General features: G+C 32.0%; 2 protein-coding genes across 3 annotated transcripts in view; one reads left to right on the top strand and one right to left on the bottom strand.

The window, feature by feature from the left end:
* LOC129914636 (short neuropeptide F) overlaps positions 1-5,049 on the top strand; it is a 209,732-nt gene extending 204,683 nt beyond the window's left edge. For both annotated transcript variants that reach the window (XM_055993975.1, XM_055993974.1), the window contains exons 4-5: positions 4,318-4,512; positions 4,584-5,049. In XM_055993975.1, coding sequence (XP_055849950.1) covers positions 4,318-4,512; positions 4,584-4,658 — 270 coding nt within the window. In that variant the 3' untranslated portion in view covers positions 4,659-5,049. The remainder of the gene's footprint in view (positions 1-4,317; positions 4,513-4,583) is intronic.
* Positions 5,050-9,621: 4,572 nt separating this feature from the next.
* Positions 9,622-24,378, bottom strand: LOC129914633 (condensin complex subunit 2). Its single transcript, XM_055993970.1, has 3 exons — positions 24,186-24,378; positions 23,646-24,119; positions 9,622-11,440 (listed from the first exon to the last, which is right to left on the bottom strand). Exons 2-3 carry the CDS (start codon positions 24,076-24,078, stop codon positions 9,750-9,752), a joined length of 2,124 nt encoding a protein of 707 aa, XP_055849945.1. The 5' UTR covers positions 24,079-24,119; positions 24,186-24,378; the 3' UTR covers positions 9,622-9,749.
* Positions 24,379-27,632: the final 3,254 nt, after the last annotated feature.

Here is a 27,632-nt window from a genome sequence, read left to right as displayed (position 1 = left end):
AAACGCACAAATTTTGATGTTTGTAATAATTAAAGTTTATGCCTGCTATCAAAACTTTTGAAAACAAAATTTACGCCCCTGTCGCCAAGGTAGGTAATATTTACCAAAAAATTACCGTTTTTTTTCTAAATTCAGATCCATTCAGGAAAATCTCGGTAGACGAACCTATTCGCTGTTTCAAATGAACGCTTACAGTGTCGACAATGGGAAGAAAGATTTCAATATTTATTCTCTCTTTCCCAGTTTTTTTGTCTGGCTGATGAATCAAAGTAATCGAAATTGTCCCTGAGTTCAATTATAAACTTATCGATTGCACTCAGCAAATTAATTGCAACGCTCTAGGTAATATTTTGTTTTTGAAATTAAGTACTTGTTTTATTAATTTCTTCCAAAGTTCTGCTTTTGTTCAGCGAAGAAAGTACGAATTCTGACCATTTATCGAAATATTTATTTCTTGAAATTAGACCAATAGAGGTTACAGGTTAAGTGATGTTTCAGCAATTTGCGGGACCCTGGTGATTGCGGGGTCCTGGGCCCGGACTGTGGTAAAGAGAGTTCTGGAAGCAGCTCTTAAAATCTACAAATAAACTAGGTACCTAACATAAAAGTGTTTGGGGAGAGTACGATAACTCAGGCGACAAGAATTGATTACGGTATTTTGTAGAGGAGTTCAATACAATAATTTTGTACAATAGAAGGGGTGGCGTCTATCTCCCCTATTGAGGCGGGAAGGACGATATTCTTAAATATGACGAAAAATAAAAAATAGAAGCATGTGGTTTTCAGTATTTGATAAGAAATTAACTGAGGCAGTTCACATCATCGATTAATTTCATATTTATAGTCACAGTCTTGATAAAAATAGTATTCAATGTGTTTTTTCAAACTTTTTTTTCACAAATTTTGACTTTGAAATCAATTATTTCAAAAACAATTGATTGAAATAACTTGATTTAAAAATTAGAATTAAGTGTACAATTCCAGCTTTTTGAAAATATTCAGCCCTATCGGCAATCTCACGTGAGAAATTTCCCCGGGAGTAGGTTTTCTCTCCCGGGAATTTTTCTCCTTATCGGCAATCTCCATCGGAATTTCGTTTTCGGGAAAGAAGTACAGCCAACTTAACAAAACAAAAAAACCTTCGAACACATGTCTTCGAAAATTTTGACAACTCTAATTTGATTGTATTTAGTGGTGCACAAAAACAATTAAAATGTTTAATAGTCAATATTTATATAATTTTTACTTGCGATATAGGTACTATAGGGCAAGTTTAGGATTCGTAAAAAAAATCGAACTCGAGATAACAATTTTACATGACATTACGATGATGGAGAATGCCAAAAAAGTGGGTCCGGCAATTCTGTCTGTCTGTCTGTCTGTCTGTCTGTCCGTCTGTCTCTATCTGGAGCTGCAGCCTAAACGAGTGAAGTGATTTTCTTCAAACTTGGTAGTTAGCAGTTTTTGGTGATTCCCTAGAGGGGAAATTGAAATTTTTTTTTTATGACCAAAACTAACGGTACCTGCCATATAACGGAAATAGAAAAGTTAATTTTTTTCAAAAACGGCTCTAACGATTTTGATTAAAATTTTTGTGTGTAATACTACACATAAGGGCCAACTTTTTATATTTTTTGTACCGTTATTAACGGTACCTGTCATAGAACGGTTTTTTTCGTTTCTGAATATCTCGTACAAAATTAACCCGATTTAAATGAAAATTTTTATACAAAAGTGTGTTAGTAAAGATAATATTAAAATTTTAGAAAATTTTCAAAAAACGCATTTTTGGTTTTTTAAAAAATATTTCAAAATTTTTTTTTGAAAAATCAATTTTTTGAAAACGGATCAATGAAAAATTTTGAAATTTAGTTTTTATGTGTAAATTAATTATTTCTTCAAAATGGCATACCAACTTTTTTTTTGAAAAATGTTAAAAAAAATTTTATATATAAAAAATTACACTGGTCAACAAAATTAAACTTTTTTTTTGTTACAGAAACCAAGGTATACTTTTCTATAGGATTTTGGTGTGCTGAGCTCAAATCCGAAGTCAAAAAAATTCTATCACATCACGTTTTTGAGATAATCCCGTTAAAATATCGATAATGCCGCTTTTTTATAAGTTTTCGAGATTATTTCTTAGCTTTTGGTTATTTGTTCTAAATAAATTTGTAACAGTTTCTAATAGAACTAAATGTTGTCTTTCTAAATCCGTTTAAATCTTTTAAAAATCTCTTATCTTCTTTGAGAAATCTGAAATTGAAATCAACGTGTTTGTATGTAAAATAATCATATTTATCAAAAAGTAACCGACTTCTATGGATCGAAATTTATATTGCATGGACCTATCTGAAAGCACCATCGTTGTGTTTAAATATGATTTTATAATTAAAGGAATTTTTTTTGGAAAATTGCAGCTCTCTCTAACATAAAAAGCCTTGCTAAAATGAGGTGAATGGGAGAGTAAGACCGGAATTTTCATAACTTTCGGGTCTTAATATTTCTATGGCCAAAGTTTTAACCTTGTTAAAATGAGGTGAGTAAATCGTTCGCCAGCTCTCCGTCTATAGTCCCTGCAATGCTGAACTTAACCAAATTAAATTAAAAAATAGTTAAAAATTATATTTCTATTAGTTTTACAGCTGTGAAAAAGGAACATGTGAACATGTCAATTGGCCTTTAAATGTGTTTCATAAATCTGAGTGATCAGAACAGTTCAGAGTATGTTCAGAGCATGTTCGAACTCTGTTAAGAGCTTTGTTCTGAACGAAAAAGAAAAACGCTTTATATCACAATTTAGAAGCTCTTCCGAAGAAGATCTTGTCATCTTTGCTCTGATAAATTATATAGAAACTGTATTTATATTCAACACAAATTTATTAGATATATTTAATCTTAAAAATGAAATAATTAATTAAATAATTAGTAGGTGATTCCACTCAACAATAACACTGTGCAAGTCGAAATTCTTGACAGGCGCGCGATTAACTGTTTCGCCCTATTTCGGACCCGAGAAATCGATTGGCGTCATTAGTTTTTCGATTTATCGGTACGACTTCGAACAAAATTTTTTTTGAAAGATTTTCAATTATTTTGAGAATTTTCCACTTTTTTTAGTCATTTTTCAACCAAAAACAATATTTATATTGCTAATAATTCTGCTCAAACGTTATTTGCTACCAGTTGAAAGACATTATAAACAATCTTGAACAATTTATTTGAAAATTTAGTGATTTTTTTTGAAAAATTTAATAAAAATCGAAATTTTTTACATTGTTTATCGTTTTTTTCGCTGTTTTTGTTCTCTTTTGCACAAATACATTGCATGTTTTCCATTAAAAATTAATTTTACTGTTAATTTAGTGTTGGTTAAACTTCGACAGTCTATCGATAGCATCGATAACAAAAAAATATCGAGTATATCGATACTTTACAAAACTATCGATAGTTTTAATACTTCTAAATTAATTTACCAGAACGCTACCGATATTATCGATAGCTTTGAAATTAATTAAACACAATTTGAACTACAAGTTAAGTTTTCGTTTGACATTGGATATAAACAACGAATTAACATAGTGTTTGGTAGATATCGATAGTTTCTATTATCGATAGTTTTGAGAAAAAAATTATCGATAACATCGGTAGCCTTGTGGTGAAATAATTTGGAAGTATTGAAACTATCGATAGTTTTGTGAAGTATCGATATACTCGATAGTTTTTTGTTATCGATGCTGTCGATTGAAGGTCGAAGTTTAACCAACACTAAATTAACAGTTAAATTAATTTTTAATAGAAAACATGCTATGTATTTGTGCAAAAGAGAACAAAAACAGCGAAAAAACGATAAACAATGTAAAAAATTTCGATTTTTTAAATTTTTTCAAAAAAAATCACTAAATTTTCAAATAAATTGTTCAAAATTGCTTATAATGTCTTTCTACTGGTAGCAAATAACGTTTGAGCAGAATAATTAGCAATATAAATATTGTTTTTGGTTGAAAAATGACTAAAACAAGTGGAAAATTCTCAAAATAATTGAAAATCTTTCAAAAATAATTTTGTTCGAAGTCGTACCGATAAATCGAAAAACTAATGACGCCAATCGATTTCTCGGGTCCGAAATAGGGCGAAACAGTTAATCGCGCACCTGTCTCAAAATTTTTTTTCAAAAAACTTGCACAGTGTAATTTTTAGCAGTAAAAATTCTCTAAAATATTTTGTTCGGGCCCCATAAGTCTTTATTTCCTTTAATGCTATAATTGCCCTTTACCATCTTTTCAATAAAGGTTATTGATTTAAATTATTTTTTAGAATGAATACCAACGAATTTACCAAGATGAACTCATTGCTTCTATCTTCAACTCGGAAAAATTAAGAAATCTTTTGGATGACCTTCAAACATTGAGCGATAATCAAATTAGTTCTGGCGAATTCCAACGAGATATCCGTAAGCAAACACCATTGAGATTAAGATTTGGTCGCAGTGCTGGTGTGTCTCAAAGTTTGGTAAGTAATTATGTGCTCAAAATTAACTTCAATAATTGTAAAATTAAACTTTTTTATCTGTACCTATACAGGTTCATGATGAATCCGATCACAATCTGGCTGACAATCAAAGCTCGAACGTACCTAAACCAGCTGATAAGGCCTAAATTCCCCGCTCCCCATCCAGCAAATTATTTATATCAATCCTACCACACCACATAAATTCACACCAACTCACATCCATCTACAAACGCATACAGTTACACAAACAAAACATACCATTTGATACCATGTCTTATCCATAAATAACAATAAAAGTATTAAATTAAAATTTGGTATATGTAAAATTTTCATAATGTATTGTAATAATTGTGATTTGTATTCTTAATTTATTTATACAATTATGTTTATATTTTGTTAGGACTATACAGACATAAACAAGATGTAGATTGTAAATAGCGCTTATTATTTCAAAAACAAAAATATTCATGAATTCGAAGATTGCCCCCGAAAGACATCAAACACATTTGATTAAAAATTGTAATGTTGGTTACAATTGTAATGTTGGTTACAATTAAAAAGAATACAGGCTGAATCACGGGTCAACTGCATTCTTTTGATAAAAACTTAAACAAAACAGTTTCAAGCTAGAACTAACGGACCTATTTCAAAAAAAAATTATGTTTTTTTATTTTAGAAAAACAAAATTTGTGCTTAAATAGTAACTTAGCTTAGCTGCTAATTTAAGATACTAAGTTAACAATTAACAAACCCTTTGTTTGGAAATATTCATACAATTTCTTTAAACAAAATTTTAAATCAGAAGAGGTTTGTGTATATCTTTCAATACGTGCAGGGCAGCTGCTTGTGTAATCAATTTATATTGAAGGTTTTTGAATGAACAACAACAACCTGTGTGTGTTACCACAACACAGGTTGTTGTTGTTCATTCAAAAACCTTCAAAATTTTAAATCCTTGTAACGAGTTTGTAACATTTCCTTTTTTTATAACAAAATACATAAATCGAAAAACTTGCTTCCAACAAGTGATACCTGAAGAAGAAGGTACATACATACTTTTGAACCTTGCTGCCGGAGCAACATCTTTTGAAATCTGTTTGATATGTAAATATCTAGTAAGTGGGTCTGAAAGCTAGATTTTATCGAAAAAGTTGTCGAAACTTTGATCTATCAAATTTATAACCAAGCAAAAACCGATGCGAGACGGTACGTATTGTGCTTTGTGCGTCCTTGTCGAAAGGCCACTTACATCCTTAAATGCTAACCATTGAAATGAAACAACATAAAGTTTTTCAATACTTAGTGTTCCGAATTAGAAGAACAGAGCTATGTTATGACTATTCTTTTTGACGGAAAAATATATGTATAAGCTCTCTAAAAGAAAAAAAAAATAGAAATACGTTTCATTATACAGTCATATTCTGCCTTTAATGCATACAAAGAAATTTTAATCATACCTTTACTCTGGTTGTTGTTTTACAGTTCTTATCAAAAACATACATGTTTTCTTGTTTTTAATATGGATGTTAAAAAAATAAACATAGTAACTATGTAACATCCGAACAATGCTTTTTAAGTTGACTTTTGATTCACACTGTATTCAAAATTATAGCGTATTTGAGTTAAAACTTATATTTTGATTTTAATTTACACCATCAATTTCGGTTTTAAATATATATACATATGTATGTACATACATTTCCTAGCTAAGAAAATGTCTAAGACTACGCTTTTTGCATTAAAATTAATTAAGTCTATTAAAATTTTCCCGTCAGAAAGCAAAACCAACATAAAAAGATTACGAAGAAAATAATATTTAAAAAAAGATCTCTGTCTAAAATTTAATCATTATGAAAATAATAAATGTAAATAAAATTTGCATGCATGTGTTAAAATGTCATTCAAAAATACTTTACATATGTAGGTATATGTACAGTGTATAAAGTGTATGCATACATATACCAAAGGAAATCAAGATTTTATAAATAAAATGGGGAAATTTTGAATTGTTATCCTAAAACAATTATAAATGCCGAATAAAATTTTTGTATAACAGATTAAGAAAACAAAATTATTTTTTTTTTATAAATAAAAGCAAATTTTGACATTATTATTATACAAAATAACTTTAAGTATGAGTATAATAATGTTAAATTATAAAATGTATTTTTATTTATAATAATCCTTAAAAATTGATGTCAATTTATTTATTTAAATAAAAAAAAGGGAACTTGCTCAGTATTTAAAAAACAAAAAAATATTTATTAACTAATTCTTATAATACATAATAAAAATATAACTTTAGCCAATACAAATGAAGAAATCGAACGACTTGTGTTTTAATGTAGAATTGTGGCATAAATTAAGAAATTATAGCCAGTTCAGATTGCTTCGTTGCGTGATCTACGTTGGGTTGACCATATTCGTGTCCCTCCATATGCTGATCGTCTACACCTTATCAATATTCTATCTTTAGAAAAGTGAAGTGTTCCAAAAACTTAAATAAACTACCTTTTTGGTTTTTTTTATTTTTAATAGAATACCTTTACATTACAGTGAAGAATTTTGATCATTCCTTTAGTTTGATGATACAACTAAGTTTTTTTTTAGTTAATGTTTTTGTTATTGTCGAATCATAAGAATTTTGAGACCAAAATTATAAAAAAAAATGTTTTTATATTCCTTCAGAGAATATATATTCCAAACAGAAATGTATATTTTATTTCCCTACTTCCATTAGCCCTGTTTCATTGGAGGTGGTAGTCTACTAATAGTAGATGTTTTGGTAAATCTAGGGTTTTTATAATTTTTTTTTAACTTTGGCCTCGAATATCTATTGAATGGTTATATTAATGAAAAAGTTAATAAGTCCTTTTTTGTGGAACAATCTATTATCTACAAGAATATGTCTTGCGCGTTTGATTATTATAATTTTTCGTACGAAAACGATTCGCGTACAATAAAATTGTTCTAACATTCTTTTGTCGAAGAAACGCGGTGAGTAAAAGTGTGGCAATATTAACACAATTGAACAAAAAATTTTTTTTTTAGTTTAAAAAAATAATACAAAAATATTCTTTGAATTAGTTCGGTTGGGGACTCGAACCTTCCACTATCTGGAGGATTGCTTGGCTATTTTTAGTTCTGTGGTATCTATATGGTTTGGGCGGATTAAACTTCCTTGATTTCAATCAATTTTCTATTTAAATCAACGACTAAATTTCCTGTCTGCCTGGTATTATTGGGGATATACGGAGTAACTTTTCCGAGTTTTCCGGAAGCAATTTTCCGAATTAAAATCTCCTGATTAATACCGGTGCAGTACAGATACGACGGCTCTTACATTCAAGAACTGCCTATAATATATAAAAAAAATTAATTAACAAAAAAAAAACACAAATAAGGGTCAATTCGTTTACCTTGAGGTTGGATTTCGCAACTTATAAATTGAATTCAATCTGGATAGTTTAACTATCTTATTATTATATATTATTCGACTTTAAATTCCCTTTTCTTTTGCACACAAGAATTTCGTATAAAGATTTTGTCTTTTCGCAATGACGCTAAGTTGTCGAATGATTCCTTCTACCGCTAAGATAGCGTTCAAAATTTTTAAATTAAAAACAAAACTTCTTTTACCAAAAGTCATTGGAACTGACCGTAGCAACACTTACTAAATCGGTAACAGATTGACGATTGCTTCACAAGTATGTACTAGGCTGAAGTATGTACTATGCTTAATATCGTAAACCTTGACACGAAACCAATGATACTTGGCCTGCTATATAGCAAGTAAAAATATTTTGTCTGAGTTTTTTTCCCCAAATGCAATGTTTTACTTGCTCTATAGGTATGGTGACCATCCGTCCCGGTTTACCCGGGACTGTCCCGTATTTTTACAGCTTGTCCCGGGTTTTTATTCAGGAAACCCGGGACGTATAAGTGTCCCGTATTTTGTAATTTGTCCCGTGTTTGTCCCGTATTTGAACATTCTCTGATTTTTGTTTTACTCAAAATTTAAAAAAAATGTACGGAAAACAAGAACAAGAAAACAGTGGTTGAAAATTAAAAGTTTTTCTAATTTTTTGGATCAAAGCATTAAGCCTAGTATGCTGCTGAAACAAAACGAAAATTTTACCAAGTAAAAAACTCTGTTGGAGCAAGAAAAATTACCTGGACAGCTAAATGTGTGTGACAAACGACAGAAAACTCCAAATATTCCAGCACTGGTAAGAATTTCGTTGGTTAAGCTGCGTAATGTGCAACGAAAAGCAAAATTTTCGTTTAGGATTTCGTTGTGCTGTATGAAAATTTTCGTTTCGCCTCTAAATTAAAAATTTATTTAAAATTTTTCGTCAATTTTTTAATTCCAGCTTGTATTTGTCAAGTTGAAAAGCTATACCAGGAAAAGTTTTTTTTCGAATAATGGACAACATTTGGAAGAGTAAAGAACTCAGCTACATTAATTTCATTTCAATTTTTTTTTTTTAATCATTATTTTCAAAACGATCCAACAAATTTTGTATCCGTCCCGGGTTTTGCTTCTAGAAATATGGTCACCGTATCTATAGGGCAAGTATTGGTTTCTTGTCGAAAAAAAAATTTGAGGTTTTAATCAAAACCAACATTACGATGATGGAGAATTCCAAAAAAGTGGGTCTCGCAATTCCGTCCGTGCGTCTGTACGTCCATCTATACACATTTCCACAGCCTAAACGGGTGGACGGATTTTCTTCAAATTTGGTACAGATGATTTTTATGGAATTCTGAAAGTTGGTTTTTTTTTTTGTTTTTTTTATATCTCGCTTAGAAAGTGTACCTCCCATACAAGTTTTTCAAAATTTTGCTCTAAATGTCGGCTCTTCCCCAACATCAACAAAATTTCTTTAAATTTATATAGAGGCAGCTCTTAAAATCTACAAGTAAACTAACTTAAAGGTGTGTTAAACTGCCAGAGCAAGTACGTGCGTTTTATTTATTTAATATTCGGCACACGCATAGAGCTCAATATAAGCTTTCATTTGATATATGTAATGTAAGGTCACAAAATAAGTGCAACAAATTTTAAATCACTTGGAAATTACACAAATTAAAGAGAATCTTTTAAAGCTAAACTCAGCTTTTGTATTTTTTTATTTATGATATTATATTTCTAACGTGAATTACAAAATGGGTGAAAGGAAAAAAATCTAAATGACAATAATTTGAATATACGAAGACAATCACTTCGTTTATAGCTAAAGCACCTGTCGAATTTTGAAATCATTCAAATCTGCTTGTGGAATCAGCCTTAAATTAAGATCATTTGCTAAATGTAATATTGAGTAGAATGCAACGGATGGCGAAAGTGCTTCGGCCATATTAGGAGTGAGAACGTCTGGTAAATGAGTATAGATATCCTGGAAACTCGCCATTCCAGGAGCATATTCTTCGTCTTTGGGTATAGTTAACTCGGGCATGGTACCATGAAATTCTTTGCTCATTTGATGACGCATAAGATGGGTGCAACACTTTTTCAAATTTTTCATATCAATGACTTTCGCACGCTTTGCAAAAGGTACAATAATTTTTGTAACCTGACTTGGAGCTCCTTCAAAATCTGTAGCGATTTCCAGAATCGTCTGATCTGCCTCTCCGTCTTGAGTTGGCATAAAGTTTGCATTCGGATTTTCAGCGTGGTGAACTGTTCCACCAATTCCATCAAATATATCCCCACCGCTCGGATTTAAGACTGAATCGTCTCTTAAATTATCATCATCCCCATGATGGGCTTCATCTTCACCAAAGTCATCGCATGCTGGTTCAGTCTGAAGAATTGGTATCTGTGATTCGATTGCATCTTCTTCAACTGGAATGCCAGGCGCAAAACGGAATTGGTTAAACATATTCGGATCGATTTGAAGATCTGTGGGAAGTTTAAGTTTACGAGCGTCCCATTTTTTCTGTACGTTGGCCTTACGAGACTTGAATTTATCATCCAACTTGATAAAAAGATCGTCATGAAACTCCCCAAAGTTTATGTGCTTAGACTGGCGTTGCTTTGTTCGAGAACGAGCATTCTGTTGTTTGTTTCCCTCCGGTTGTTGACTGAACCGATGTGGATCTATCACACTACTGCGGGTCCGAGCTTTCTTAAATTTCCAATGTGAAGGGCCAGCCCAGAACTGACTTATTTTATCTAAAGGCCTATATGAATATTCCAGCTTGGACGAAGCGTCTACCGGTCGAAGGTCTTCTATGAGTACTGCTGCCTTGCGTAATCCTCTGCATTGATTTATTGCACCGCGCTCCTCATTGGTCAGCTCTTCGAAGTCTCCAAAATCGACATCAACCATAGTTGCTCTTTGAGCAGTTAATGGAATAGGTTCTACATCAGCATTAATGTCAAAAGCTAGTTCGTGATTGAAATCATCTTCGAATACCCCAGATGGTGAGTCATTACGGTTCTCTTTATCTGCCTCTTCATCGATGTCTTCTGGTGTATCTGAAATAATATACCCAGAGTGCATTGGGCGCACCTGTAATTCCTCAAAACTAATTTCGACAAGTTTTCCACATGGCTTTGTGGTTTGGTCAGTTAAGTCAAATACTTCGGTATAATTAATTACTTCAATAGTGCTGCCATCCCAGAATTGGAAGTCCGATCTCAATCGCAACTCAGAATCGATTGATGGAAGAATGTTGTTAAGTAAGCGATTTGAACTATTTATGCTGCCCACTATTGAGTTTAGTTTACCAAATACTGGATCGGTTAGAGGCACTGTATCCAGACGGGCATTTAAAGATTCTTTGTTCTTGGTTACTGTGGAAACTTGTTTTCGGGTTCTTTTAGGCTTAGTTTGCTTTGGGGCTGATGCCGCCTCTGTGGGGTTCTCTGCGTCTTGATCACCACCCTCGTTGGCTTCTGGCCCAGTTGGTGTGTCATCGTCTGTTGAAGAATCAAAAAAATAATTTCTGTGATATTTACACAACTACTGCGGAAAATCCTTAAAACTAAAAATGCTTACTATCGAGAAATTATCGTTGCTAGGAGAGGTTGTTATGGATCTCAACAATAACACTGTGTTCGAAAATTGAACTCTTTTTCCGACAGAGGGCTCTCATATCTACTAAAGATAATTCGAGTATGCTGAACACGATGGCGTACTTAGTTTTATTGGATTAGGTCAAATAAGAAAGATTTTTGCATTTGAAATTTTGTTTGCACATGCCAAAACCGGGGGTATAAAACACCATATATTTTCCAATTTTTGATTTTTAATCGATGTCAAATGATGGAAAATCTATTTTTTGGAAGTATTATACGTAAAAGAAGTTATTTGAAAAAAAATCTGTCGAATCACTATTTAAATCATTATTTTATGGCAAAAAACGTCGACTTTTTTTTCACTTTTTCTTCCTTTTTTTAACTATAAATGTACAAATGTATGCGAAAACTCAACATTTTTTTGTACACACCTTTTATGTTTTAGTACTCTGGAATATTATCAGCCCTATTTATAAATTCATCATAGAGAGTACATAGCATTATGTACTCTTTATAATGTATTTAAACAAAAAATTGTGATTTATAATATTTATGCAACGTTGAATAAAGGTTGTATAAGCTAAACGAGTTTTTAGGTTGTTTAGAGCCTGAATAAGAATTTATTTAGCTTAAATGTCATTTGAACATCAAATAATTTTCAGAGAAAGAAAAAAATATCAATATTTGTATATATTTTTGTTTTTTCATTGAAGAATTTATTTTTTTGATTACATTTTCAATTAAAATTAAATTATCAACTAAATCAAAAAATAAGAAATTTGGAGATTTGTTCCTGATATAATTTACGAAATATAAATTCATGTGTGTAGGGTATTCATCTTTTTCTTATGTGCCTACATTTTCATACATGTGAACAGTTTGTTATCAAATGAAATGTGTTTTTTTTTTAGAGATTTTCTTCTACATATGACATTGAGAACTTTCGCTCACGTTTTTGTTTATTTTTTTTTGTTTATTTTTGAATCAAATGGAGTTATTTTATCGACAGATGGAGTTGTTTGTCGAACTAATTTTCCATTTTTAGTACTTATTTGGACACAAACCTAGCATAATTATAATGGCTAAGAAAATGTTTTAAAAATAGAAATTTATGTAACGTTGCATAAAGGCTACATAAAACTTTATGTATTGTATAACTATGCAGCCGTTTAGAGCTGTTTAGTGAAATCTAATAAATAAGGCTGTATATATATGTAGATGTAGATATTTAATCAAAAAATCAGGCATGGTATCAATATTTTTATTTAATTTTTTTTAAGTTCAAAAACTCATTTTTTTTTTTCAATTTGTTTTAAAATTAAAACATTACTATTACTTCCATCTGCATTATATGAGCTCACATACACAACACATAATATATTTGTCACATTCCATCTTTATCTTAAGGGGGGTTTTCACTTAAACGAATCCCGTTTAAGTGAAGAAAATATTTAAAGATCAGAAAAGTGTTTCAGATAAGCGGGTTTTTCTCTTAAGAGGGTTTCTCTTAAGCAAGTTTTTATGTGATATCAAATTTTGTTGGTAATATGAATGTTTCTTTGTTTCTAGTTGCAATAATTACACTCGTATGGTATATTTTCATCGGTTTCCACCACAGCACATGCTTTGTGGGACCATTTGGCACATATAAAGGCATTTAAAGCATCAGCCTTTTGATTTGGATTTTTAAAGCAGCTGCAAGCAGAACAATCATCACTTAGAGTTATTTTTTACCTGTCGATTATCTGTTTTGACTCCTTTAACGGTCATCTATTTTTTATTTATATTTTTAGCTAATTGAGCCCATGGGCGTTTTGCCCCCTTCCTATCTTATCTGATATTCTAGAATATTTTTTTCAAACCTTTAGGATTTATTCTTTCACAAAAAAATTCTCTTGAATATCCAACTTTCATTATAAAGAATAAGTTAAAAACTTTAACTATCTCACGGTTAAAAGTGCAACTTACTTTTACCAACGGTAACGATTTGTTGAAAAATCACAAAAGTTGCCGTAACTTTTCGGCGTTTCAAACATGCTCATACTTTCAGACATGGTCGATCATACCAAAAGCCACTTTTTTATATTGCAAGTTTTGCCAGTTTTATTATTTTTTTTTTTTAACATAGTAAGAAAACGATTTTGCCCCACTTCCCCTACATTTGTATTGCAATTAAAAATTTTGTAATTTTTTTATTTTATAAACTAAAAAATTGAAAAAAAAATAAACAGTGTTTTACTGCTACTTTTTCACTCTTAAGCTTAACCAAACAAAGCCATATTCTATCCTGAAATACAAGATCAAATCGTTGCCACAGAGTGCTGCATTTGAATTTAAGTAATAAGAAAAATATAAGAAAAATTGAAGAAAAATCGACGTTTTTTTGTCATTAAATAATGCTTTAAAATGTCATTCAACAGATTTTTTTTCAAATAACTTCTTTTACGAATAATACTTCCAAAAAAATAGATTTTCCATCATTTGACATCGATAAAAAATCAAAAATTGGAAAATATATGGTGTTTTATACCCTCAGTTTTGGCATGTGCAAACAAAATTTCAAACGGAAAATCTTTCTTATTTGACCTAATCCAGAAAAACTAAGTACGCCATCGTGTTCAGCATACTCGAATTATATTTAGTAGATATGAGAGCCCTCTGTCGAAAAAAAAGTTCAATTTTCGAACACAGTGTTATCTTTAGTAGACATGAGAGCCCTCTGTCGGTTTTTTGAACTATCACAGTGTAATTATACAAACAAAAGTTTGCATCGGGAGATGCATGGAGTTCCAATTTTTATACATGTTGTTGCAATAAATCAACCACGAGGGTGTGGATGCAAAAACTTGCGTTCAGCATTTAACGTTTTTTACATTAAAAATGTTTAGTCAGTACTTGTGCAGTATACAATTTGTTTGTTTTTAACACTGAAAAACTGTTTTGTTAAATTATAAATTGTAACATAGTACCTACAGTCAAATAACAAAAATTTGGTCGGGGGAACCCCATAAAATGTTCAGCCTTTGCAGATTTTTTTAAAGCCTAAATTTCAGCTCGATTGGATAAGTCTAAATGTCGCTCAAAGTATCAAAAATCTCTGTTTTTTCACTGTTTTTCTAAGAAAATTAGCTCTAGTTCCAAACAGATGGGGCTATTTTCACTTTTTATATCTTAAATTAGAGATAGTGTTTTTACACATAATTCAGATGCTAAATTTATTTTGTCTTACTTAAAAAAAACTATAGTGTTCAATTTAAATTTTCAGTACTGACCTCAAAAACAAACTGTATTAACAATATTATGTTATAGATTGATATAAGGTATCTAATTGAAATGCTTTTCGTATAATTTTAACTACAATAGAAGCATTAGGGCAGAGTAAGGTATTTTTTAATGCTGAACCAAATGCTGCATGAAAGTTTAAATATTAATTACACGGTGTAACACTCAAAATATACGCGGGTGGAGACCTATCAGGTTTTGTAGAGCTAGTCGCACTGATTAAGAAAAAAATGTTTGTATTGAGCTCCTCTACAAAAACCCGTTATCAAATCCTGGCGCCCAAGTTATCCTACTACGTGCCGAAACAACATTTTTGTTCTATACCTAAAAGTTCGAATTTCTGTATCTGGGTTGAAATCGAAAAATTTTTTTTTCTAAGCCAATTCTGAAGTGATTTTCATAAAAAATACCTCGATTGATTGAGAAATAGATATAGTTTTAGAATATATTTTTTAAATAGCATGTTGTTTTGAAAACATATACTTTAAATTGAAGCCGAAGTTGGGCAAATGACGAACAAAATGGAATTTTTGAACTTTGACAGCTTATAAATTCTAAGTGGTTTAACCGAGTTACATGTTTTATACATTGTTGAAAAGGTATATTTATCTTCTATCAGGAACTGTAAAAAAATCGAAAATGGGTAAAAAATTGTCGAAGCTATACTCTGTCCGATAAAAATTGGCAGTACAGGGAAGATAGGGCATTTGCATCTCACTCTGCTTCACGCCTTCTGGATATGTCTATCACATAAAAAAGCTCATACAGCGATGCCGTATTATCCGAAAAAAATGTTTCGAAAAGGTACCAGCGTTACCATTTTGTCAGTAAAACTTCACAAAAACAAAAAAAAAAATAAAATAAATTGTTCGTTTAAAACCAAAATAGCAAAAATTCACTTATTTAAGCCCGACCCCACGCATGTGTAAAAATTTTTTCCTGTTGAAATGTTAAAATGCATGTTAAAATGTTGACATTAACTGTTTCCTACATACACAAAATAAAAATCAAACAGCAACCAACACCACGACAACACATATGCTTTTTTTCATTCTAAAAGCTCGAAAAAAGCATTAATCCTGAAAGCTCTTTTAGAAAAATAATAGAAAAGGGAGTATTTTATGAAGGAAGTTTACCAATGGTAACTCTTATGTATTGTGAATACTTTTAATAAATAGCTTTTATGACTGAGTTTCATTCTGCCACAGATCGTGTGGCAGATCAGTTATAAGAGGGTGTACTTCGCTTAATAAAGACATAACAACAACAATGCCATGGCGCGTCTGTGGTGTTCTTGTGTGTTTCAGGGGCATATTTTTCGTGAATTGCTTTTTTGAAATCGTTAGGTCCCATTGATTTTGAAAAAGCTCTCCCATAAGGCCTGTACTGCCAATTTTTATCGGACAGAGTATAGAATTTTTTCAATGGGTGAAGGTCCAAAAAACCGTTTTTTGCCCGTAACTCCAAAATTGGGGGTGTTAGGGGATTTTCAAATACCGTTTCAAAATCAGTGCGACTAGCTCTACAAAACCTGATAGGTCTCCTGCCGCGTATATTTTGAAACCTCATTTTTGTAACACCGTGTTATCATTAAGAACCTAAATAGGCCATTAAAAAAAAGAAATAGATACTTACAATTTACAAGTGAACATGGCCACATGGGAAACACTACGCAATACGCAATTTGTTTATCTATGCTGTATCAAGCAAATTAAAAGAACACCAAAAATCATAGACAAATTGTTCAATGACTTTGGTTTTTTTCAAGATAAAATGAAGCGATCAATTGAACAGAGCGAACATTTCATGTTCTTTGCCCTTAATAATTTTAATTTTTAGCTTCGCGGCTTTTTTTTCACAAAATGTTTTCTGCTCTTTGAAAATCATCTACTTTTTAGTGATGTTTCTGTTCCTCATATCTAATGATTAATAACACTGTGTAACACTCAAAATATACGCGAGCGGAGACCAATCACGTTTTGTAGAGCTAGTCGCACTGATTACGAAACATTAAGGGTATTCACGTAACGAGATAATTTTCTACTTTGTAGAAAAATAGAAAACTCCGCAAAAGGTTTAAATGAACACCCCATCAGAAAATAATTGCGTAAACAAGGGAAACAAACAGCTGTTTGTTAAACGTCAAATTGAACTTATAAAATTTGTTTAATTAAAAATTAATAAATAATAATAATATTCTCTTTTCAATATTAACATATTTTATTTGTGGTTATCTGAATAATAAGACATATTGATTTTGATTCAAAAATGTATAAAACATGTGATTCGGATAAACCACCTAGAATTAAAAAGCTGTCAAAGTTCAAAAATTCCATTTTTTCATCATTTCCCCAACTTCGACATCAATTTAATAGTCTAAGAGCCGGGAGCAGATTTCTTGCGTGAGAGGTAACCGATTCATATGAATGTCAGAGGTAGTCTGGGTCATGGTTATGACGAATACTTTAGTCTGCGCCTGCATTTATTGGGGGCGTTGTCGAGAAAAAGCCCATCAAAAGTACCATTTTTCTGAAAATCGATTCAATGAGGGTAACCACTTAAAATTTATAGATAACCAACGCCACATACTCACTGATAACAAATATACAAATGGCAGACATGTTAAGTGGGGCCAAACCCCCGGCAGACGGTCCCGAAAATGCGTTTTTTTTGGCGTTTTTAAACTTTAGGGTAACCACCTAAAATTAGTTTCAACCTGTAGTCTCCCTGATAACAAAAATACCCATGGCAGACATTTTGAGTGGGGCCAAACCCTCGGCAGACGGTCTCGAAAATGCAGTTTTTCTGAAAATTGATATATTTAGGGTAACCACTTAAAATTAGTCGCATCCTGTAGCGGTGGACTCCCTGATAACAAAAACACAGTTATCAGAAAAATAATAAAAACACTCATGGCAGACATTTAAAGTGGGGCCAAACCCCCGGCAGACGGTCCCTATCTATATATGGTTATCTATAAATTTTAAGTGGTAACCCTCATTAAATCGATTTTCAGACAAATGGTACTTTTGATGCGCTTTTTCTCGACAACGCCCCCAATAAATGCAGGCAGACTAAGGTATTCGTCATCACCATGACCCAGACTACCTCTGACATTCATATGAATCGATTACCTCGCACGCAAGAAATCTGATCCCGGCTCTCGGTCTATAAAGTATACAACAGTCGGAAAAAGTATTTTGACAAAATGAAAATTTTTCTAACTGGTGCGGATAATCTGTAATGGTTAAATATAAAATAAGGAAGTTGACGGTTATACAGGGTGTCCCAAAAGTTAACGTCGAAACGAAAACTATAGATAGGGTAGGTGGTGACAGTTATCAGAAAAATAATAAAAAAAATCGCAGCCATATATTTTGGGAGTTATGGGCATTTGAAAAAAAGTCGAAAAAATGGTCACCCTGTGCCGGTTTTTCATGTGCCGTGACTACAAATCTTAATTTTTTCTCATTTTTTTCTTTTGTTACGGAACCTTGAATAACCCTGCTATCAAATGCATTCAAAAATTTTAACTCAGCTGGATCAATTTTAAAGAAAATATTACTTTTTTACCCAACTTAGTACTAAAAAATTTTACATGACTCTAATTCAATGAGCCGTAGTGTAAAAAAAATGCAATACGATGTTTCGGTAAGTTGCCTTAAAAGTTGGTGTGTTCAATTCTCTTTTCAAAATGGTACAACATTGTTGGGAATATTCCATAAATAACCGAGATAAATTTTTTTTCTTAAGAAATCCGACTTTTTTATGAGGTAATTTTTCCATATTATTCAAGTTTTGTACCCTTTCAGAATACAATTATAAAATAAGGAAGTTGACGGTTATACAGGGTGTCCCAAAAGTTAACGTCGAAACGAAAACTATAGATAGGGTAGGTGGTGACAGTTATCAGAAAAATAATAAAAAAAATCGCAGCCATATATTTTGGGAGTTATGGGCATTTGAAAAAAAGTCGAAAAAATGGTCACCCTGTGCCGGTTTTTCATGTGCCGTGACTACAAATCTTAATTTTTTCTCATTTTTTTCTTTTGTTACGGAACCTTGAATAACCCTGCTATCAAATGCATTCAAAAATTTTAACTCAGCTGGATCAATTTTAAAGAAAATATTACTTTTTTACCCAACTTAGTACTAAAAAATTTTACATGACTCTAATTCAATGAGCCGTAGTGTAAAAAAAATGCAATACGATGTTTCGGTAAGTTGCCTTAAAAGTTGGTGTGTTCAATTCTCTTTTCAAAATGGTACAACATTGTTGGGAATATTCCATAAATAACCGAGATAAATTTTTTTTCTTAAGAAATCCGACTTTTTTATGAGGTAATTTTTCCATATTATTCAAGTTTTGTACCCTTTCAGAATACAAAAACTTAAATAATATGGAAAAATTACCTAAAAAAAGTCGGATTTCTTAAGAAAAAAAATTTTATCTCGGTTATTTATGAAATATTCCCAACAATGTTATACCATTTTGAAAAGAGAATTGAACACACCAACTTTTAAGGCAACTTGCCGAAACATCGTAGTGCATTTTTTTCATTTTTTTTACCCTTTCAGAATACAAAAACTTAAATAATATGGAAAAATTACCTCATAAAAAAGTCGGATTTCTTAAGAAAAAAAATTTATCTCGGTTATTTATGGAATATTCCCAACAATGTTGTACCATTTTGAAAAGAGAATTGAACACACCAACTTTTAAGGCAACTTACCGAAACATCGTATTGCATTTTTTTTACACTACGGCTCATTGAATTAGAGTCATGTAAAATTTTTTAGTACTAAGTTGGGTAAAAAAGTAATATTTTCTTTAAAATTGATCCAGCTGAGTTAAAATTTTTGAATGCATTTGATAGCAGGGTTATTCAAGGTTCCGTAACAAAAGAAAAAAATGAGAAAAATTATGATTTGAAGTCACGGCACATGAAAAACCGTCACAGGGTGACCATTTTGTTGACTTTTTTTCAAATGCCCATAACTCCCAAAATATATGGCTGCGATTTTTTTTATTATTTTTCTGATAACTGTCACCACCTACCCTATCTACCGTTTTCGTTTCGACGTTAACTTTTGGGACACCCTGTATAATAAGTACATATGTATATTATGGTGAATCTCATGATGGTCAATGTCAGTCATATAGTTGGTATTAGGCTTCGAGGCTACATTTTTTACATTTTATTTTATTTCGTTAAATACTAACGGTACAGATTATACAGATTTAAGATTAACATTTAACATTGGATAAAAAATTAATTTTTAACGATATTGATTGATTTTTTGTATAAAAAGTGCTAATTTCTGAGGGAAAAAAGTATTTTGACAATCGTTCTTTTTCAACGTTGGTAAGGTAATGCATTTTACGTGTTTCAAACATGTATAAAAATGATAGACTTATTAAGGCTCCGATTTGTAAAAAATTAGGCAAAACGGCGGAACTTAACATTGAAATTAGTGCATCTTCTGTCATAATTTCGGTGTGTCTCTTAAAAAATCTGTGGAGACTGAATTTATCGCGGGAAACTAAAAATTACCAAATATGAATACACAAAAATATAATTATACTATTTAAAATTTACCACAAATGGACAAAAAATGAAAAAATGCACTAAAAAATAGACGCATTTTGAGAATTCACTTTAAATCGCGGATTGACTCCAAAAAGTCTGGTTTCGGAAATGCCATTCTTTCATCAAAAACTTTGTTAACAAAATTACATTCCGCATTGAGCTCGAAGAAGACGTAGAAGAAGAGGAAGGGTAATTTTCAAAAAAAAAAATATTAAAATAAAAAAAAAAATATTAAAAAACAACGTCAACACTTACAGTTATAAATGATACCATTTCCAAAAGGCAGAATTGTACATTTAAATCTAATTTTCAAATCAATATATTTCAACCAATTGTTTTTGAAATAATCGATTTCAAAGTTAAAAAAAGACGAACAAAAATTTAAAAAAACTCATTAATTACTATTTTTGTCCAGACTGTGAATTTTAATAAAAAATTGACTCATGAAGAAAACTGCCTCAATTGATTCCTTATCGAACAGTGAAACCTATATGTTTCTACATCATTCTATGTACGATAATTAGAAGTAGACTAATATAGATTGGGGATGTTATGACGCCTCATCCTCCCCTGAATCCGCAAAACCACAATATTGCGTTGTTATCTGAACTACATATGTGTACAAAATTGCAGTTCGATACGACAATTGGAGCCGGGTCAAAATTGACTTCCAAGATTTATATTGGTAGTTTTTTAGTTAGTTTGCCAGTTACAAACAAAGCTATAATAAAAGCGTATAAATAATAAAAGAATTATTGCATTATTTAGCTAATTTTTCGTTCACATATTTTTTGGGTGCATATATTCATACAAATTTACCTAAAACATTCGAATTCATCATCAAAAGTGTCTGTCAACAAAAAGTTGATTAAGCGAGTGAATAATGGCAAATAACCAAACATTGTAAAGAGGATCGGGCCCAGAATGGATCCTTGGGGAACGCCCCGGTAAAAAGGTAGAATCGACGAAGTTTTGAAGTCCATGGTTACTGCCTGGCTCCTATAGTGCCTATTATATGAAGTTACAAGCTGTTGACGAGAAACCGAACTGCTTTTTCAGTTTGAGCACAGAAGGTTATGGTCAACAATGTCAAAGGCTTTACTGAAATCAAGAAGAAGTAGGATTGATACCAATTTCTCATCAGAAGCTTTTGTAATAGTGTCGGATATATTATTATTAATAGAGGATATCGTACTGTACCACTTACGAAGGCCAGACTGGTTTAAAAAAAAAATTATTATTTGATTCTTTCAGGGATTCTTTCTGGGAGAATATTTATGGGCCTAAAGCCCGAGGGTAGAAGCGGTTTATTGTTTTTCGGTACCGGGCAAATTTTGGCAGTTGTGTGTTGTTTTTGTAATGCATGTAAACGCCAACTGCGGATACGGATAAAAATGCCAAAAGAACAAACAGTACACAAAATAAGGTAATATCTTTCGAACGTTGTCAAAATTTGATTGTCAAAAAACGGATTTAATTTTTTATTTTGAATTTTGTCTCCTTTATATTACCGACGAAAAACGCACAAAAACTGGATAAACGCATACAACTAAGTTTTTAATAATATATGACCATTTTTCGACAAGAAGCAACCACAAAGAAAATTTGTTATTTCAATTATTGTTCCAATTAATAATTTTTTTAAATGACATTTTATAAATTTAATGTACCTATAGGTCTGTTTAATGAAAAAAAATCTGGAACAGATCAGAACAGCAAAAATACGTAAAAACTGTCAGAACAAAAAATATCATATTTTATAAAGTTGAAACTTGAAATTAAAAGTAATTTGATTGTTATGACTTTTCTTTCAAATAAATCATAACTAATTGGCAATGGGCACGTTCAGGAAATATTAGGGACTAGATGTTTAGGCAACGTCATTTTCTGAACGGAAAAACTTTCGAAAATATTTAGGGAAAAATTTCTTGCCTAACTTTCCAATTAGCTTTCCAATAAAATTACCTAAATTGGAAGGATTTTTTTGATAGTTGACCAATCAGAGACCAAGAAATTACCTAAATATTTAGCCCCTAACGTTTCTGAACCTGCCCAATGTATTCAAGTTTTGAATATTTCTTCATATTTAGAAAATTCTAAAGAAATTTCCATTTTCTGTAATTCACTTATCATATTTTTGTAAAAATTAAACAAATCAGCTGTTCCTTGACACTTCTTAAAAAAATAGGAGCAGAAAAACTAGAACTAAACTGTACTGCAAAATTTCATGGAAATCAAAATGACAGTTTGTAGAACAGTTTAGGACAAGGTTTTCACAAACCTGTACTTGCGGACAAAATTTATTTTATGTGCAGTCAATTTTGTATAAATACTTCTTTTTGTTAATTTTTTTCAATTTATACATGTACCTATGGCTTGGATTTTTTTTTCTTCTAAGAAATAAACAAGCTTGTTTTACAAATCAATTATAATACCCTTTAAGGCTTGGCCACACCGAAGGGTACCTGCGGTAGCGGTACGGGTAATTGTATGAAAAAATTCCAAACTGGAACAACAAAATTCAGCTGTGGAAATTTGTTCATACAATTACCCGTACCGCTACCACATGTACCCTTCGTTCGGTGTGGCCAAGCCTTTAAATAAATTCATTAAATAAATAAATTCTCATTAAATCTAATTGAATTCAATATAAAACATGCAAAAATTCGCAAAACAAACAAATGTACATATTTTGTCGTCCGCTACTACGGAGACAACCTTGCTCATGGGAGGACAAAAAATAATGAAAAAACTACACCTCCAAAAGAAAAAAAACACATCTGTCAAATTCGTTGTTAGACATCCGTGTTCATGAAGCTCAAGCCGTATAAAAGTGAGGTGGATATGGGGGAGCATGCTGCCCCCCTGTAACCCTCCTGCTTCTATAGGATTTGAGATGGGCCAAGGTTGGGTATGTACAAAGAGGGCATACATTTTTTATGAAAAATGAAACTTTAAAAAATTAATTAACAATATAAATACACGTTCCCTCAAATTAAAATTGTTATTTTTATTACTTTTAGTCATTATTCTTTCAATTAAAAATATTCGCGTATTAAAATTCGTGCTCCCCTAAAGGAAAGTTGAGCCAAATCTTTACCAGGTGCTAACTGAGATCATGTAACAACTTTCACCTGAATGATAATTTTAACACCTTATGTCTTATAATGATAGTTCTTTTTTTCAATGTTGGTAAACTGAAATTCTTTAAAAAACAAATTTAAAAAACTTACCATCATCTTGTCCCTGAGCTCTGTTGGAGAATTTATGTGCATTCAGTCCCGCGGACATCCGCATCACATCGGTGTGTATCGAGTCCACTCGCAAACCATAAACCTTGCTCGATGCTTCTAATGATGAACCAGCTACTTTAAAGTTATTCATTGATTTGTGATGCTTGTCCATCAACGTAGACAGTGTATCGATCAGTGATAACGACCAAGCATTATCTTTACTCAGCTTATTTCCGTTGTAGATCTCAAGGCATTTCTTCAACGTTTCACTTTCTTCTAGCGTCGTTGAAGCTCCACTCTCTCGAAGTAATGTTCGACGACGGGCCTGACGACGCTCCTCTTCGTCATCATTGACGAGTACGTTTTGAACACCATCGCGAAATACACCAGCCTCGGATCGTCGTAGTGGCGAATCCGTGTGTGCTGGCGTCATAATGAGTGTCGCAATTTTGTTAATTTAATATAATCCAAACTCTGAAAACAAATTTTTTGACTGTTACCATCTTTATGTCGAAAGAAAATGTTTGTGTTTTGCTGTACCTGATTTGCATAAAAAAATGTCCACAATGTTGCAATTATCAAATAATTCAAAGCGCCCAAATATTTCTATTTTTTTTTAACTAGCAGAAATGTATTTTATTATTATTTTACGTGGTGGATTATTATATACGCAATTCTTTATCTCTTAAACAGTTAAATAAAAGCTTTTTTTTGAGCAAGTTGTGTTGTATTAAAAAAAAAAAAAAAACAAAAATTGAGTTCAGTTGCTTTCAAATAGGATAAAAAAACACTAAAATGTCAATTAATTGAGCGTTCTTCTTTGTATAACAGTTTAAAAAATGAAGAGCTTCTAGCTTATGTCAGATCTGGTTTTGTTGGCTGGAGAAAAGATAAAGGGGGGTTCACATTGTATGCGTTCACACCACTGATCTCTATGTGCCTGGCTACACAGTGATTTTTCAATCGATTGAAATGCGGTGGCTACACACTGTTATGCCCAATCACGTTTCACCCAAGTAACAATTTTACTTGCATAAGCCTGGTACGCTGCTCGCGCTAAATTTTAGCTCTCATACAAATTATCGAAAAATTTTAGCCGAGCTAAAATGAGTCCCATACAAATGGGAATTTTATCTTGGCTAAAATTTAGCGCGAGCAGCGTACCAGGCTATAAGGTCCATTTTGTTCGATTCGACAAGCTATAGTTTGTATAGGTTTAGTTTAAGGCTTACTTACGCAAGTCATCCATTTTGGAAAGAAAGGAGGTCTTCTTAAGGCTATCTAGAAGTGTTAAGAAGAAGCATTGTAAATATCAGTTAAAGAAGACCTTTATAAGACCTGTTTGAACCGTTCTAAAGAAGCCTTGTATTTTCAAGTGATAGAAGGCCTCTATAAGACCTGTTCCAAGAGGTTCTTGTAAGTATGCAATATTTTTCACCTGCAAGTATGCAAAGTTTTTATCCTGCAGATATGCAATGTTTGTAACGCATTAGAAAAAAACATTGCATTTCAATGTGAGGTTTCAATTAGCTCCCAATTTTCCACTCATCTTTAATATTCGAGCATGGTCTACTGGTAAGGTGCTGGCTTGGTATGCAGAGGTACTTGGGATCGATTCCTGGCCGGGCCATGTGATGAAAATAAAACAATGTGTTCTTTTTCAATTAAAATAATATTCTCATCATTTCAGAAAAAGCAGTGGAATTTCCAAAAAAGGAAAAGAAACAAAATAGACAAAAATTAAAATAAATAGTAATAGTAGTTTAAGGGAAAATACAACCACCAACAAAGTCTACTTTGTAGATGTATGTGTTTAATTATTTACCAAAATCTTTCCCCTCAAAAGATAGTAGTTTTGTTTCTCCTGAAAAAATAAACTCTTCTTTGGCAAATGGGAGTAAAATCCAAACCTAACATTTTTGCTTTCGGGTTTCGAGCCCAAAGGGCTATTCGCACCTATAAAACTCGTATACTACCCACGGTAAAAAATTACCAGTAAACGCTGATATTTATACTCCTAAGAAATTTCGTGCTTACAGTAGTGTCATAATGTAATAATAGGTGTGTTTTTTATTACAACCGGTCTTAGGTAGACAAAAAAAACGCAGTCTGGGCTAAGCAATTTACATGTTAAATACAACAACACCTTAGCCCCTTGGGCTTAGTTGTTTAGCCCGGAGATTTCTCTGGGCTTAACTTTTTGAAGAGTTTTAAATCTGTGCTACCAAACTAATATTTTCATAAATTGTTTAGAATTTGTTTAAAAACGTGAAAACTCACGTTTGGAAGGACAAAATGTATTAAAATAGTTTTGCTAGCATACATTTTTGTATCTCTTTGTAAAACATACATGAAAAATACAAAAAAATGACGAAAGCGAAAAATATGACAGTTCTAAATTTTTGTTGTGTCTGCTGTTTTCGGAACATTCAATATACAGTGCTGCCAAGATTTCAGGTTAAGCCCCGAGGCGTTTTTTTTGTCCAGTTAAGACCGGTGGTAGTAAAAAACACACCTAATGTTAGTTGAAAAGTGTTTGATTTTTATTCAAGCCTGGTACGCTGCTCGCGCTAAATTTTAGCTGAGATAAAATTCCCATACAAGTTATCGATAACTTGTATGAGATCCATTTTATCTCGGCTAAAAATTTTCGATAATTTGTATGGGAGCTAAAATTTAGCGCGAGCAGCGTACCAGGCTTCACACTTAAAAATTCTCAAGTCGTCGCCTCAATAAAATATTGTCGTATGTGCAAAATTGAGGTTTTGAGATTTGAATGCAGTTTTGCTAATTGATTTTTTCTCCTTCGTTCTGTGAAATCCGTTTTTCGATATCTGTATCCGTTTCCGAGATAATCGCTATGCATTTTGTCGTATGTGTAGGCTTACAAACATTTTCAGTAGCTTTTTGTCGTAAGTGCACATAAAACGTGCACATCCGACAAAAATTATCACATACTACAATTTTTTCATACAAATCAGTGTTTTTCTTCGTTTGGTAAATTACTGTCGTATGTGCTGTTTTTGCAACACATACAACAATATTTTACTGGAATTTCAGTAAACGTTTTTCGTTTGTCCCATTAGGAAATACACTGACGAGTGTAATTTCAGTTGCAATCAAGATGTCAAGCAGGTCGGACGAGTCGACCTGCGCAAAGTTTATCCGAGGAGTTTTATGCTATATTTTATGCATACAAAATGCATAAAATAGTGGTTTTATGGTTTTATTAATTTAGCATACGTAAAGAAATATTGGATGATAAATTCTTTGATGCCGATCTTTTAGGTTCCCCCAATGTTTCGAATCCAGTGGCAATGAAAACTTGGCCCTACGAAATTTGTATGAAGCTTTTATCGTGCTATCTTAAAACTGTAATAATTGAATAGTAATGCCGACTTTTCACGAGTCGATTTTAGCCGCACGATATGTCGGTCGACTAGGATTTTTCTATGGGGATTGTCACTTTAGTCGCCTGCGACTTACGTTCACACGGGTCGAAAAGCTTCGCGGCACGTGAAAAGTCCCCATAAATTGTGATCTCATTAATTCTAAAATTGCTTTAAAAATAATGTACCTATTATTTTTTTATATGTATGTGATTTTTGATATATGATATTTCTGACTTCCAAATTAAAAAGGGTCTATCATTTTATAGGTGAACTGCTTCGAAACCAATTGATTGTTTTTAGATGTAGGTATGTTATTTTACCATTGATGTTTTTGTTAAAATTGAGTTTTGCTAGACTCGGGTAATTACTAGGGCTCTTGATTCTACCCGGGTAATACCCGGGTCCAAAGCTACCCGGGTACCCGGGTACCAAAATACCCGGGTATTACCCGGGTAGCACCCGGGTACCCGGGTACCCGAAATACCCGGGTACCCGGGTCCTCAAAATACCCGGGTACCCGAGTACCCGAGTATATTCAACAGCTCGTGTAACCAAGTAGATACGCAAATAAAAAAAATTATTTTTTGTTTTTTCT

Source organism: Episyrphus balteatus, chromosome 3, assembly GCF_945859705.1.
Source record: "Episyrphus balteatus chromosome 3, idEpiBalt1.1, whole genome shotgun sequence".
Classification (NCBI taxonomy): domain Eukaryota; kingdom Metazoa; phylum Arthropoda; class Insecta; order Diptera; family Syrphidae; genus Episyrphus; species Episyrphus balteatus.
The sequence above is the reverse complement of the archived record's forward strand: the minus strand, read 5'-3'. Positions and strand labels throughout refer to the sequence as shown.